This window comes from Chiroxiphia lanceolata, chromosome 9, assembly GCF_009829145.1.
Source record: "Chiroxiphia lanceolata isolate bChiLan1 chromosome 9, bChiLan1.pri, whole genome shotgun sequence".
NCBI lineage: Eukaryota > Metazoa > Chordata > Aves > Passeriformes > Pipridae > Chiroxiphia > Chiroxiphia lanceolata.
The window spans coordinates 30,938,350-30,953,899 of NC_045645.1; the positions used below are offsets into that span (position 1 = coordinate 30,938,350).

Sequence of the window (15,550 nt, forward strand, 5' to 3'; positions counted from 1 at the left end):
TGGAATGACTAACAGTCCCATTAACTTTGATTAACACTGACTGACTGCAACTGAGGTTAACTCCAACCATGCAGGGCCAGCCTCTCTCCACCAGCAGAGGTAGGGGACAGAGCCCCTGCAGCCTGTCCCCTGAAGGGTGGCCACACGTACGCAGGCACTCGTTGGCACTCTCTGCTGTCGCTCTCCTCCATGGACGGTCGTTGAAGAAAGGAAGGCACTTTTCACAGTCGACCCCAAAGGTGTTGTGCTTGCAGTTGCAGACCAACTTCCCAAGCTCATTCTTCACGCACTCGCTCGCATGCCCGTTGCATTTGCACCTGGTCAACAAGAGGCAAGGAACAGGTATTTAAACTCTACAGATCCGGGTCACTCATAGAGCAACCCCCAAAACAGGGACTGGATCTGAAGGTCTGAGATAAATTCAAAGGTAGGTGGTCACAACAAAAGTGAGACCCCAACTGCTGTTGTTCAGTCTCAAGACAAGGAGACTCCAGGGAAATCTTATGGAGGCCTTCCAGTATCTGAAGGGGGTTTACAAGATGGAAAGAGACTTTTTGCTAGATCCTGTAGTGATGGGACAAGGGGCAATAATTTTAAACTCAAAGACAGTGGTTTGAGACTGGACATAAGGAAGAAATGTTCTGCAATGAGGGTGGTGAGGCACTGGCAGAGGTTTCCAGAGGAACTCTGGCTGCTCCATCCCTGGAACTGTTCAAGGCCAGGTTGGACAGGACTTGGAGCAACCTGGGCTAGTGGAAGGTGTCACTGCCCACGATGGGAGCTGGATAGTCTCTGAAGGTCCCTTCCAAACCAAACCATCCTATAAAACAAAGAGGTGCAGCATACTCCAGGTAGGCATTTAGAAATGGGAGAAAGTTAATCAATTCCTTTGCAGTCTTCAGAGTAAGCTGAGTAGGAGAGGCAAAGATTTGGTTGGCTTTAGCTTAATAAATTTTGCACAGCTTCTCCCTGGTGAGAGTCCAGAACACAGTGTGCTCACTGGGTGTGGGATACTGTGGTATCAGTAAGAAATTAAATAGCACAGAGGTGACTAATAACAGAAGTCCAGGGACCTCCAAGACTGGTGATACAGCCAGTGCAAATCCCCATGTGGCCAAATCCCAGGCTCAGGACTGGTCTCTGCAAACAGTCCAAACACTGCACTGGTCTCAGCTCTATTTATTAAAACATTTTATCATCAACTACTTAAGGTTTAAACATTCTGCAGTAGGCTTTGGCAAAAGGAATGGACAACGACAGTTGTGTCATACAGTGCTCCAGATCTTCACAGGAGATAGCTCTCAAAACAAATGTGAGGCAGAGACATTGAGATTTTCTACTTATTGTTTTTCTAGCTACAGATATAGGCAGAAAGCAATTAAAACCAATTAAAAAAATCACACAAAGCACAGGGCAGGAAAAAATTTCTTCTTTTGTTTTATATTTTTGTTACTATTTTTCAATCTCCACCCTCTCAAATCACTTAATATTTCATCTAATCAAGGGAAAAAAATATTCAGTCTCTGTCAGCCCTGAAATTACAGCCACAAAAACTTATGCACAGTACCTGCAAGCTACATAAAATTCATTCTACTGCATATTTGGTTTAGGACAGTCAATAAAGACCAGAGCCTAATGGTATCATGTGAGTATAACCAAAATCTTTAAAGCAGTCTAATAATCCTGACCAAAAGCTTTAAATAAGTACAGAGTTTTATTGTCTACTCACCTACCACCCACAGCAAAGTCAGAAATTGCATAGTAGTAAGACTTGAGAACTTTTGGGTCATTGAAAACTTCATCTCCAAATGTGTTCAGACGATTGAGGGTCACTCTAATATCTGTAGCCGTCACCCATTCCTAGAGCAGACAGAAATCTCATCAGACAAAACATCAAACCTCCCTCTGGAGAGCAGAGCAGTGCTGTGTCATTAGCAGTTCTATTAACAAAGCCATTTATCAATCAGCACCTTCCTTCCTCATCCTATCCACCTCTGCACCTCGGGGTGTCACACGCCCCTGCCCCAGAGGCCTTACACAGTATCCTCTTGGTTCAGGTGAGTTTCCTGGACCCCACTCCTCTCTGGATACCCTTTCCAATGCCTCTTCATATCCTGACTGCTCTCAGCTGGGAAGCAGTGGGCAACCTCTTCAGCAAAAAGTGCAGTGCAGGCAATTATGCCAGCTTGCTAATTGTAGGTATCTGCCTGCCTGCAGTGCTCCTGCAGACATACTGCACCAGACTGAAAGTCACAGACAGACAGATGAATGAGGCTGGGGAAGGCTGAGGAAGACAAACAGACAGGCAAATCTGACTCTCAACACAAGAGTTTTTCATAATATTTACACAGCATCTTCAACACATTGCCCTGCCCTCCTCCAGCAACAGCCAGCAAACAGCCTGTCCCTAAATTTCACATCAGCTTCAGCCCATGACTCTCACTGGCACCTCCCTGGTTTTATTACAGCTTTGTAATGCCATTTTCCTTCAAACACCATAAGAGAAGAACACAAGAAAAACACAATTGTACATACAACTGTGCTGCAGCTGCATCACTGCTCAGCCACTATGATAAGATTGAGTGAGTTACAAACACTGGCATACGCACGTGGAAATGCCAAGCACAAAAGACACATTTACTTCAGTTCTGAAAAGCAACACCAGAGGTTTGCACAAACTTTAGGAAACTGGCAGTCAGGTCTCTATTCCTAAAACAGAGAAGTCTATCAGAAAATTATACACATTGCTAACTTGAAATCTCTGCGTTCACCATAACGATAAGACACGGTTCTCTGCAGGGGTTGGCTGCACGAACGAGGTGGCCAAACTGGTTCTTTTCCATTTCTGGAGTTCTTCCTTTCCCATTAATCTTTATTTCTGTTTGCAGAAACAAGACCCACCAGATTCTGCTCTCCTGCCTAGGGACCAGACAGGGGAGCCCCAAGCCTGCTGGGTGCTCACATCTCAGTCTGCTCCTGCTACTCTAAGAGGAAAGGGAAGTGGTGGCAAACACAGTGCTGAAAGGAAGACAAGGAGCCCCAGAGGTGCAAATCCCACAGCTTTAGCTCCTTGTTACAATTTAAGTTGGGAAAGTCACCAAGCAGAATACAGAAAGTAGCAAGTAAATCAGATAAACTGCTGCTCCAGTATGCTCCTACGCACTGCCCAACCACCACTGTGAACAACCAAAAAACTCAGCCAAACCTCTCTTGCCAAGCCACTTGTAAGAGAAAAATTCCATGGATAAAAACAAGCTCCTCTGCTTCAACACACATGTAAGAGAACAGATCAGGGATTCCTGTAATGCTTTATTTGTTTAGAAGAATCTCATATTTCTTAATTTTTTCTACTCAAAGTATACACACAAGATGCCTCAAATATAAATTGAACAGAGGCTTTACCTTCCTCTGTCCTTGTATCTGAAACAACAAATGTCCACAGCTGCTTTCTAAGCAGGTAGAGATTTGCATCCATCCTCTGAAGACTTCCATGATGCCTAGTGACAAATCAACCTTAGTGCCACCAGTTTTGCTTTCTGTACCATAAACTTACTAACAATAGAGTCGAGAGCTCAAAAGCACCTCTTAGGAATGTCTGTCCCAACCTACCTGTGCAAGGGCCTTTCACCAAGAGTAAGGGCTGCAGTGCAGCCCAGCAGGCACAAAGCCACAATCCACAACGACTACACATAAAACCAGCCTGCTCAGCCCACCTGCCCGCCTCAGCCCTGCTCACACACCTGCAGCACAGGGCTGTTGTCGAAGTTGTAGGCACTGGGACGCCCCTCTAGCGTTGAGAAGGCCACGTTGCCCCCAGTGAGGGGGGAGATGTCGCTGAACTCATCGGTGCAGAGTGCCTGCTGCTCGTCCTCCCCAGTGCGGATGAAGCCGCGGTTGACTTTGTGGTAGGTGCTCTCGCAGGAGCCACTGTAGTACTGGTAGGGCACCCACGGGCCGTCCTCCCGCGTGCGCTTGTAGATGGCAAAGCTCTCCGGCCGGCTCGTGTGGAACTTCAGGCGCACATAGGTGATGTCGAAGGCCTTCCCTGCGGGTGAGAGGACACGGGCGTGAGAAAGACTCAGACTTGGAAAGAATGGAAAGAGCTGCACTGCAATTCTCTTTGGAGAAGCATCTCCTGGCGCTATCCAGAACACCAGGAGTATCTCTTCCAGCCCAGTGCTGAATCACCCCACAAAGACAAGGTGAAGGAAGAGAAGGCAGAAGTTGAGGGCAGATTGAACAGAGAAATAAACAGACCTACGGACTCCTGTGCAACCAAACACACATGTCACAAGGTGCAGTTCTCTCCTGCAGACACTCCCAGCAGTGTCCTTATCCCAGCGGATGACAGACTTCATCAAACCCACAAACAGTTTGTGGGTATCTAAGCCAGGCCCCAAGTTAATGATGACATTTGATGGTATTTCTTCCAAATACATGTATGAAAGAAACAGTATTAACCAGAGAGGTAAAAGTCACGCTGTAGAGTCTAGCTTGTACCTCTGCTTCCTCCCAAAATATCTCAAACTCATTCTATTACTCACAAAGCCTTTCTTCTAGCACTGAATTACTGAATACACACCTCTTCTACTCACCGGAAAGCCAAAACGAAGTTTAAGTTTCCCAGACCGCATATTTCAAGTCATCAAGACACATTTTGGATCAGAGTGCAATGATTTACAACCCTGTCACATTCTCTGTTTCCTAGGCACCTCCCTGCCCTCTATTCACCTCCTAACAGGCTTGTAGAAGTCAACACATTGTTCTCCCTCATGGATTCTTCTCCAGTGACTTGAGCATCTACCCCCGTGCACATAAACCAACTGCCCAGGGGACTCACAGCCCTGAGAAAACCCATTAGGAGACAAGAGCCAGAGCACACTTCAGCCACCTTCCTCTACAACTCCCGCTGGAGGAGGGGCACATTCCCAGGAGGAGGCATACAGCTGTGTGCCAGCTGTTCTTGCTCCACCTCAGCGAACAGACTGTACAATCAGGACACCCTGGAGCACACCCTGGAGCACGTAGGAAGCTTGCTAAAACAACGTGAGGTTTGTTTGGAATAAAACCTCGGGTGTTTAGTCCCTGCCACGCTCTTTTATGCTCCCACCACTTCCAAGAAAAACACTGCTCTAAGCAGAACTTGAAGCCATCACTGGTTCAAAAAAAAAAAAAGCTACTAGAAGAGTTTCAGCTGATTGAGAAACAGGTTTTTTCAGCTTGTAGGAGTCACAAGGATTTAACCTCAACTTGTAAAATGAATGAACTCCACCGTGTTAAATTTTAACATGAGGCTTTGCCCCTGCTGAAATGTTCATGAGAGCAGACCTGACGGCACCGGGCAAGGAGAACAGCGTGCCCCTCCAAGCACACACGCACAGCCCACCGGCAAGGAATCAGGTCGTGCACCACAGTGCTGCCTCACAGGCCTCCCACTGCTTAGACTGGGATCAGGCATGTCACACCCAGAGCATGGCTGGCACGAGGAACCAAAGCAGCAGGAGAAGCACTGCAAAGGGTCCAGAAATCAGTGTGCCAGGAAAAAAAATAAAGTAAAAATCAAGACATACAGCACCTGAAAAACTACCTCCCCAAGGATAGAAAAAGACCAGTCTTGTGTTTAGAGCCACCCACCAATAAGTACTGTCTGTGTGTGACATGCAGGACAGCTAGGGTGTTAGATGGATACAAACCCACCAATATTTCCCACAGAACACCCTTCCCTATTTATATCATGTGTGTGGTTTCAGATGACCTAAGCACAAGACTGGAAGCCAGACCATTCACAATCTGTGGCTCTTGCTCAGTACTTGCTCACTGTTGGTTTGGGGTTGATTATTTAATGAGATCTTCTTACACACAGAAGACAAGCAAGGAGCAATCACAGCATTAACGCACTTTCCACAAAGGCTCAAAACTCCAAAGGATCAACACTCAGCACTAACGTAGCTTAGGCAATATCCTCCCTTTGCTGCCCAGTGCAAGGGATTAATCCTGCTCCAGGGATTTGGGAGTATTTTTCTCATGAATCTCAGTGCAAGGCAAGAAGCAGGCATCATGTGCTTCCTCCCAGGTCTCCCATTTCTCCTGCTACATGGTCTCTTCTCAAAAAGAGAGCTGCTCACTGAAGGCAAAATATGCTTCAGAGGCGAAGAACGTGCAGACACAGAAACTCAAAACTGACAGAAGCAACAGGCTGGACATGCACAAATATCTTCTTCAGGTCCATGAAAAAGAAATCCCAAACAAATCCAGGATTTGCTTCCCATCTTTTCCAGGTAAAGGCAAGGAGCTCTAGAAAAAAATGCCTCCTCATTCTTCTGCAGGAAACCCCCACGGGTACGTGTTGACCTGCAACTTGCCAGTCTATCCCAATACCTTGTATGGGCAGCAACAAAAAACCAGACCTACTATCACGTGTTTATCAACAGTAAAACTGTCAACGGCTTCATGAGAAAGTTTTTCTTTGAGATCACATGCTAAATAAAGCAAAATATAAGGTTGAAAGTCTGCTCTGGTGGGATTTCTCAGGCAAGTTTCACGACAAGTGAAAATAACAAAGACATCAGGCAAGAGCAGCCATTCCATGAGTCAAGAGGGGAAAAAAATAAGCCAGAGCCAACAGAATGAAGAACACTCCATTAAGCTGTGTCAGCTGAATTGTCAGGAATATCCTGCTCCTTTGACTTGGAGTGGTTAGTTTTCCTCCACTAGTACTGCATTCCTTGTGTGAAGCAAACCCCCATGTTTAGCTTCATCAGGATGGTTTTGCCGAGGAAATGCTTCAAAGAATCTGGGAATGAAGAGGGGGCCGGGTGCGTGCTCTCACTCACACACAGCTTTCAGCTCTAGCCGAAAGGCCAGGTCACAGCCTGCATGTCCCGGAAAAGAACTCTTTTTTTCCCCGCTCCACTATAACTGGATTACGATTCATGTTCCCAGACAAGGTCTCCCACAGCTCCTTGCAAAAATCCCAGCTCAGCTAAAGGCACAACACATGCCAACTGCACTCTGGGCAGCATGAAAATGTTTTTCACAGAAACTCCTTGTGCTAAACAGTGAAGGACCCTCCCTTTTTCACCTCCAGTTTTACACAACAGGCCAAGGAAAACACGTTCAACCCCCCCCCCCCCCAACTGAGCAACCGAGGTGAAAAAGACATTTATGGCAGCTGGGAACATAACTCCTTGGGAAGTGCAGTTAATGGCATTACAGAGGAATGCAGTTAATGCACAGACAGCGGCTGTGTGCTGGGCCAGAGCAGCTCGCCATGGGTAAATACTGCTGGGACAATGGGGTTTACCCAAGACCACCTGACACACTGTGGAAATAAACGTGTTTCCCCACTGTTCACACTGAACGCAAAATCTGTGCTTAGCAGCCTGGCAGGCTCTTCGAGGTTCCAGAGCCTTTTTCTAGCAAAGATAAGCAGTCCAGGTTGCTTTCAAGTCTTGCAGAGCTGAATAAACATATGCAGCTATTACGCTGAAAAATGGTGACAGCAATAACCAGGTGAAAGGCAGTTTTAAACATTTAAATGTTTAAACATTTAAACATTTTGTTTAGAAGACAAAAAGTCATTGTTCTCCTGTTCCTACAAGCTGGTAATTATTTTGATCTCAGTTTGACTTAGAAGTGTCTGATAGTGTCAAATGTCAGATAATATTTCCCTCTGTGTACTGAGAAGTGGTAGATCTGTTTTGCAGGAAGAACTCCACATGCTAGAATCAGTGACCACGAGCACCACCTGACTTGTCTTTAAAGTGTTCAGAGCTCAAAATCATGAGCTGTGCGTTTTAAAACTGCATCTTTTCCAAGGCATGAAGCTGCTCACCAGCAAGTGACAAGGTGACAAGATAACCAGCCTATTCTGACAATTCAGGCTGATGGAGAAAACTTTTAATATCTTTCTCTACAATAAGCAACACATCTATAAGCCTTCAAGACAGTATTGCAATTATGGATTCAACAGAGCAAGTCCTGGCTGTCTAGAGAGGCAGCAGCAGCAGTGGCTTTGGAAACATTCAGAGTTGTTTGATTCAGGGGATGCTTCCCACAACAACCTGCTCACATTGTCAGGCTTGACCAGATGCTGCCACCAGCAATTACAGCCCTTCCTCAGCAGGGTTATTGCCCAATTGTGTATCCCAAGGTCCACCAGGAAACACGCCATGCTGAAAACCATAAAGACAGACCAGAAAAATGTAGCAAATGCCATTTAGATCTTTACAAATTCCGCCTTTTCCCCCCAAGTTAGGAATTCGTCCCTACACACAAAAGGTCTCCTTGTATTCAGGCCCCTCAGAACGATGGATAATTTACATCAGGAAAACTGTCCTGCCAGCTGGCACAATGCCTACAAGTGTTGAATTGTGAGCAGATGCTCGGGTGAGATAAGCCCAGACAACATTCCTCCTTCATTGTCGGTCCACTCAATCCCCTGCATGTGGGAAGAATCCACGCTACCTCTCCTGCATTCCCTGAAGTCCCTCCACGCATCCTCCCAGCAGTGAGCTTGAAAATACAGCCACTGAGTTCTGCTGCCCAGGGAAAAACTAATCCACTTGAGAAGACTGTACTGGGCAACAAATCAAGCCTTTGCAGATTTGTTTTCAGCAAAATCCACTGAGGAATAATGAAATGGTTTCCCTTCTGGTTAGCTCCTGTTTCAGGGCAGTTTTTTCATGCAGGTACCTGATGACAACCCATGTCTTAGCAAAGGTTAAAAGAATTGAAACGAAACCAGTAACAAATAATGCCCACTTACTGCTTTTTGACTGGATTTCATTTCCATTTTGCAGTTACAGGGCAAACACCATTGGCATCTCATTTTGCTCATCAGACCTGTTTCCCTGTCACTCCCAGGAGGAGATGTCACCTTTCCTAGACTGAAACATGCCCATGCCATTTGCTCTTACTCCTGCCTCAACTCTACCCTTCCTGAACCATCAACTCTCCCACCACACAGCTATAAGCAGACTGATGCTTCAAGACACTCATCTGTTCCTTTCTGACAAATAAAGAGCCACTGGTCATAGCAGGAGGTAGCATCTCCCACCACCAAGAGCTATGAGTAGCACAGATTCCAGAACCTTCACACGAGCAGCATGTTCCTTGCAAGGGACAGAAACTTGGATCTCAGTAGACAGAGGCCAGCAAGTTCACAGGATCTCGTTCAAGACTGATCACTTCTTGAGCCAACCAACCATTCCAAGTTCTCAGCTTTCCATGCTAGAAACACTCCTGGAGCCTTCCCTTCTGAATCACAGGGGCTGCAGAACAGAGAAGAATTTTTAAGGTGAATGAGTTACCCCGTTCCACAGAACAGGATAGGATTTTCCAGCATGCAGATGGGCAACGAGAGCAGGACAGAGTTTATAAGGAGTGAAGGAGAGTGAGAAACACCCTAAGAAACTTGCTATTTTGGAATAAAGTAGTTTCATTAAACAACAGCCTAACACCTGCAAGACATGTAAGCACGAAGTTATGTCGCTTGCATCACATGTGCATGAAAAAGCCAAACTTATGACTGAAAGCAGGACATTTCTGTAGTTCTAGAGCAAATGTCCTTTACAACTACTCCCCAGCTTTTCTGAGAAATTTGTGGAGGAGGAGGAAGATGAGAGTGCTGGTATTGCACAAGCAAATGGAATATCCAGTATCTAAAGAAAGAAAATGAAGGATTTTGACTTTCTGATGAACTCCACTGGGGAAATAACTCCACACAGGAGCATGGATGACAGCTCTCAAGTGCCAAGTCGTGGCCCTCAGAGGAACACAAACTTGTAATAATAAACCTTAGGTTTATTTTCTTGTTCTCACATGAAGAGCCTGAAGATTTATGCACACAAAGCACGAACAAGAAAGGCCTGAAGGATTTTAACAGTCTTCTCTTAAACCATGTTCCACCAAAACAAAGATTCTGGCTTGGGGAGCTCCTCCACAGATGGGTGCCTGGGTTTTAAAAGAGCCTGTCAGAGATATAAACATGGATTGCTTTTTCTGGGAGCCTTAAGTACTAAGCTGGGGACAGAGGAAGGAAAACGTGTTTGGGACGCTGGGGGAATGAGCACAGCCCTGAGTGTGCTGGAACGAAGGTGAACTCCCACCACCCCATTAGATCATGCATTCTTCCAGCGCTCCCAAACAAAGGCACCATTGACTCCTGCGCGTGGGCGGCTCTGGACAGCAACAGGCTGCCCAGTAAATTATTGCATGATAATCCAACATTGATAACTCATCGAGGCTGCTTGTTTTAGTCATGTTTCCAAAGGGGGGAGGAGGAGAAGCTTATTTCCCCCTGCAGGGGCTGAAGGCAGCCTTGTAAAAATGCGGTTTTTTTTCATTTGATCACTTTTAAGACAGTGTAAAAGTCAGAAAACCCTTATCCAATAATTTGTACAGCTTGCTGCCTTATTTGTACAGCTTTGATGCAAAGATGTTAAGTCCGTTTCCCAAAACAGCCAGCTGTGTTTATTCACTGGGGACTGGAAAGATCCCATGTCCAGCACACAAGTCCTATCTGAACAGGAAGCCTCAAAGTCCTTTTTCAGCACAAACGATAAAAGCTCATTTTAAAAAGGCACTTTACACTTGGCAAGCGCAGCCAGATCTTGGATGATCAAGGACATCACGGGCCATTTTGGAGAGGGCTCCATTCACATATCTGGACTGCAAAGCTACCTCCTACCACCAGCGTCGGCACCAAGATGAGCTGCATTGGGGTTACAGTGGGTTGAGATCCTTGGAAAATTCATCTCCTTGTATCGAAGAACCTGAAGTTGCTGCACGACCCTACACCACAGGTATGGGTGAAATCAGGTCACTCCCCCAAATGAAGGAGCACAGGAAAGTGGGGGTTTACTCTCCCAAAACAGGGCTTTTACCCAAGAGGCAAAGACAAAAAGAAAAAAATTGATCAAAATAGTTTACTTACGCAGAAAAGACAAAAAAGTTGTCTTTTGCCCTTTATTCTCAGCAGAAGAATGCGCAGCAATTACCAAGAAATCATTCTTCCATCACCAACAGCCCATAATGACACCATCAACAGTAATAACAACCCTTTAAAAGGGTTCAAAATCACTGCAGAACCTTGGTGTCCAAGCAAGATTACCTTTTCCCGAGAGTTTTCCTCATGTTGGAGATACAACTATCATCCAGTAAAAACTGAAGCAAGCAACCACCACCACAGAGCCCCTAGAAGATCAGAGCTGGTGGCAGCTGGAGGCCAAAGGAGATTCACCAAAAAGCTTTCCATCAAATTAGACATTTCCCAACCCTGGTAACACAGAAAGGCATCCCTCATGAACATTTCCTGTGTAAGACCACATATCCACACGAATCACAAGAAAGCAACAAATCTCACCCACCTTCCAGTCATTCTCATAGTATTCAACTTAAACAGTGAATCCCATTTGGATCTTTTCCCCTCAGAAATTTTAAATTGGCAGTAGGAAGGACTGTTCCTGATGTTCACTTCCAACTGTACCTTTTCAGAGGTGATGTGGGGATTGAAGAATGACTGGGAAAAAGAGACTAAAAATTACTTTCAAACTCCAAAAGTTTAAATAGTTAAACAAGAAATAAGCTGCAGCTTCTTTAAACATAGTATCTGTCCAATTGGCAAACATATGACTTCTTGTTAAAAAGAAAATGAGTTTATGGACTGTAGTGCTGTACCCTGAAAGCAAATTTAATATCAGATAATCTGGTGAGAATTACAAAACTGTTTATTTAAAGGACAACTAGGATTTTACTGACTTGTGAGGGGGAGGGTAAAAAAAAAAAAAAAAAAATCAAACAAAAGCATTTTGTGAATGTTGTTAGTGCAGGAATGTTAACAGGTTTTCCTGAGGTCTGTTTTCCTTCTGCATGCTCCTCCCAGGAGCCTCACCCTCCAGCAGGTCGATGCCCTCCCCTTGCTCTTAGCACGCGCACTTTTACCCAGCACACTTGAAGTCAAAGCATAGGCAAGATTTCAGTTTAACAAGTTCAGCAAACCCAACTGACCGGAGTCAAAAACATCCTGGCCAAAGGCAGCATGGAAGATACCCTGGATGGTGTCCGTGTGTGTGGGTCAGATGCTCCTCGCTCCAGCCCAGCACTCCCAGAGGGAGGTACACTAGCTCCCACGGGAACATTGTCACTCGACCCAGTCCCATGGTTCCATCAGCCACTATTTCTATTGAATAACATTTTGAGCCTTTTCCCCTGTTGAAAGGCAGCACTTTCCCCACTCACCCCCCACACCCGCTCAGACCCTGCAAGAGCTCCAACACCTGGCTTTGCTCCTATCTGAATTACATATCAAAACACACAGTTCGAATTGTTGAGCCTAATTAAGGACAAATTAAGTGACAGGTCTATATACAATCAGTGCCCTGAGCAGCAGCAAGTTCAGCAGCTCTGGAGCAAGACGACCTTCCAGACCAGCTCCAACACTGCTGGCTGTACAGCCAGGAGAGGCCAGAAATGTTCCCTGCACAAAACACTAACTGCTCTGGAATTTTGATGGTTTAATCTCCCTCCAGCTCTTCCATCTCCCACTCACCAGCCCCAGATTTTTTTCAGACACAGGCCATAATTAACACCACTGCTATCTGGGAATAATACTGTTGCCTGGCCCACTGCAGACTTGACAGCTTTCTTTTCTCGAGTATTTAAGTTTTGCCTTCTCAGTAAACATTTAAGAAACTAACTTGGAGCACAGTGAATCACACAGCGTTTAATGCTGCATAGTGTGCACGTCTCCCTTCTCCCATCTCCCCCTCCTCCAAGAGGCTCCAGCGATGGATTTTAAGCAGCAGTTGAAAGCCCTCATACTACCTCTTAATGCATTTTCAGTCAATTACAGGCTACGCACAAGCTACTACTATTTATGAAACACAAACTGCAGCAATATCCATACGGTCCACTTTCAACCACCCACCCACACAACAGTTTTACTTTCTCAGTCTATTAAGCCGGGGAAGGAATTGGGATAAACAGTACTCAACAAAACCATTGCTGGAGCGAGGCCATTTCCAAAACAAAGTTTGCCACTGAGTTATGTTTCAAATATGTTTTGGAAAGTCAGAAGCAAAGCTCTTCCAAATTTTTACTGAAGCAGAGAAGGAACTGCACTCCAGTTCCTGACTCACAAGTAACAGTCAGCATGTGCCTTCAACTCCGCCTGTGGAGAATAATCTACACAAACTGCCAACGCTCGTGGAAGTCACAAAGGTGTATTAAACACACAGTCGTGTGAGTTCATGTTCATCCACACGTCCTGTCTGGACACACATGAAGGGCAAGGCACTACTACATGCAGCAACTATTTCTAAGAAAAGAGTTCAGCAGAAAACTATATGTACTCAAGAAGGTAGCATGGCTTAGCATGAAGCAACAGAAGCAACTCCCTAAGATTATTCTGGAACGGCACGAACAAAGAAAATGAAATTGGATGCTCCCCATTGAGCCTTCAAAGGTAATACTAATTCTAGACTTCTCAATACTTCCAGCTGCAAAATCTGAAGCTCTTGGTTTAATTGACAGGTTAGAACAGAGCCAAATCTGCTTCACATCAGGGTCCGAAACACCTCAGTGTATCCACACCAAACCTACATTTGGAAAGTTACCTGCAGATCAAAACTCCTTCCACTCAGGAAGGCTACCCATCAGGAACAGAGAAACTGCAAAAATGCAAAAAAATAGGTACATGCACAGCTTTTCCACACAATTTTGTATATGAGGGAGATGTCTAGACTGAGACAGTATTACTGTGCTTCCTTTGTAAAGGAAGGACTGCAAAGAAGGTACCAACAGAGTTGCTGCCCCACTTCAGTGGGACCAAACACCACCTGGGATACCGCTGAGACAGTGTGACATCAAATGAGTTTCCTGCAAAACATGTTTTCCTACAACAGCCCCAGCAGATACAAAAAATTTAATATTAATGCATTTAAAAGACCTTCCGCAGGAATTTCTAATTTGTTGAGTTTATGTACTGGTCTTGAAACACAGGCCATACCGCGTGGGACGAAGGTAAACGCCAGCGCCTGGTTCCCAGCGGCAGGAGCGCAACGGAACCCTGGTGATTCCAGATGTGCAATTCATTCACCTTGTTAGCAGCAAAGCAGTGAGGCAGTTGTGCTGGAGAACAGGCTGAGCAGCCTGGTAGAAGCTGCACAAATACATACATTGCATTCCCAGATGGCTCAGAGCCTCCCAGCAAAGGCCCAAGAAGCATCTTGCACATGGGGAGACAAACCTCCCGTCCCCAAGTGCCTTGCTGGGAGGCACATGCCATGACCTGTTAGATCACACCACATCCTCCCCGGTCACACAGGTTCTTCAGCAGCAGGACAGCTCAGGATTTCCTCAGCACTGCCTAAAAAGAGGGTGACTGCACAAAAGGTGAGTTTAATCATCTGAACTGAACACCAAACGGTGAGATCTTCTTCAGGCACACTGCACTGCTGCAAATCCAAAACGAACTCTACAAGAAAGAAGATATTTTTCTCGAGAGTGAAACTTAAATATTCATTTTCTGATTAGTACTGCTAAGGCAGTGACATTCTTTTTAAAATGCTGAATCCCTAGCTGAAGGAAAAAAAAGTACTTTTTTTTTCAAGTTAGATAATAACTCTCATAACTCAATCAGTAATATAAACTACCACACATTAAAACTTCAAGTAATTTGTTGCCCATTGGTGGCAGCCCACAACACAAGGCTGAGACAATTAGTCTTTCCCATGCCTTCAGAGTCCTTAGTTTGTATCTTGACACTTGATAGTATTTTGGGGGGGGAAAGGAGAAGAAACAGCCCCTTCAGCCCATCTGTAAAGCCACTGCCTTTGTGAAATCTCAAACAATACAACACTCTCAAGGCTTTATTTTCACTAAATTCTTGTATTCTGGCTCAGACTGTCAAGACCCCACGGTATTCCCATGACTCTGTTGCCTAGACAGGTATCTCATTCAGAGGCCACATGAAGCTGCCTCCACACAAGCCCAAACGTTAATCTTCACAGTATCACTTCAAAAAAAGATTTGTACAACAGTGCAATAGAAATGGAGCAAAATCCAGGAGATACCAAATGGTACAAATTCTAGAGGTTTGTTTCCTTGATGGTCTGGTAAGATAATTATTTTTAAAAGTTTACCACTTCCCAGTAAACTTCTCATACCAAAGGAATATCAGTCCTTATCCTAAAAGTAATTAATAGGGCCATTCATAGGCAAGATAAACCCCTAATTTTAAACCCTCAATAGCAGCACACATCAGCCACGGTAGAGAGCTGTCTTCTGGCACAATGCAAATCATGCTGGGTCTCTACTTCAATGACACAAAATTAAGAGGCAAAATGTTTTACCAAAGGAGATTCAGCAGTCACATGAGTCCCTGAAAGGAGGGAATGAGTCAAACCCAGGATCTGTCCATGTTAAGAAAATGCTGCAAATGCGTTGGAGCAGTGGAGGAAGGACTCTTGTTCAGCATCAACACTGCCTTCTACTCTCAAACTTTTCCTCACAGAACTTCACACTAAAGTAAAAAAAAAAAAACCAAACC

The 15,550-nt window shown here is 45.1% G+C and overlaps 1 protein-coding gene across 1 annotated transcript in view; it reads right to left on the bottom strand.

Annotated features, from left to right (window-relative positions):
* LAMC1 (laminin subunit gamma 1) overlaps window positions 1-15,550 on the bottom strand; it is a 64,918-nt gene that overhangs the window by 19,984 nt on the left and 29,384 nt on the right. The window contains exons 2-4 of the mRNA XM_032696079.1: window positions 3,741-4,045; window positions 1,730-1,860; window positions 151-317 (exon numbers count right to left, since the gene is read on the bottom strand). Coding sequence (XP_032551970.1) covers window positions 151-317; window positions 1,730-1,860; window positions 3,741-4,045 — 603 coding nt within the window. The remainder of the gene's footprint in view (window positions 1-150; window positions 318-1,729; window positions 1,861-3,740; window positions 4,046-15,550) is intronic.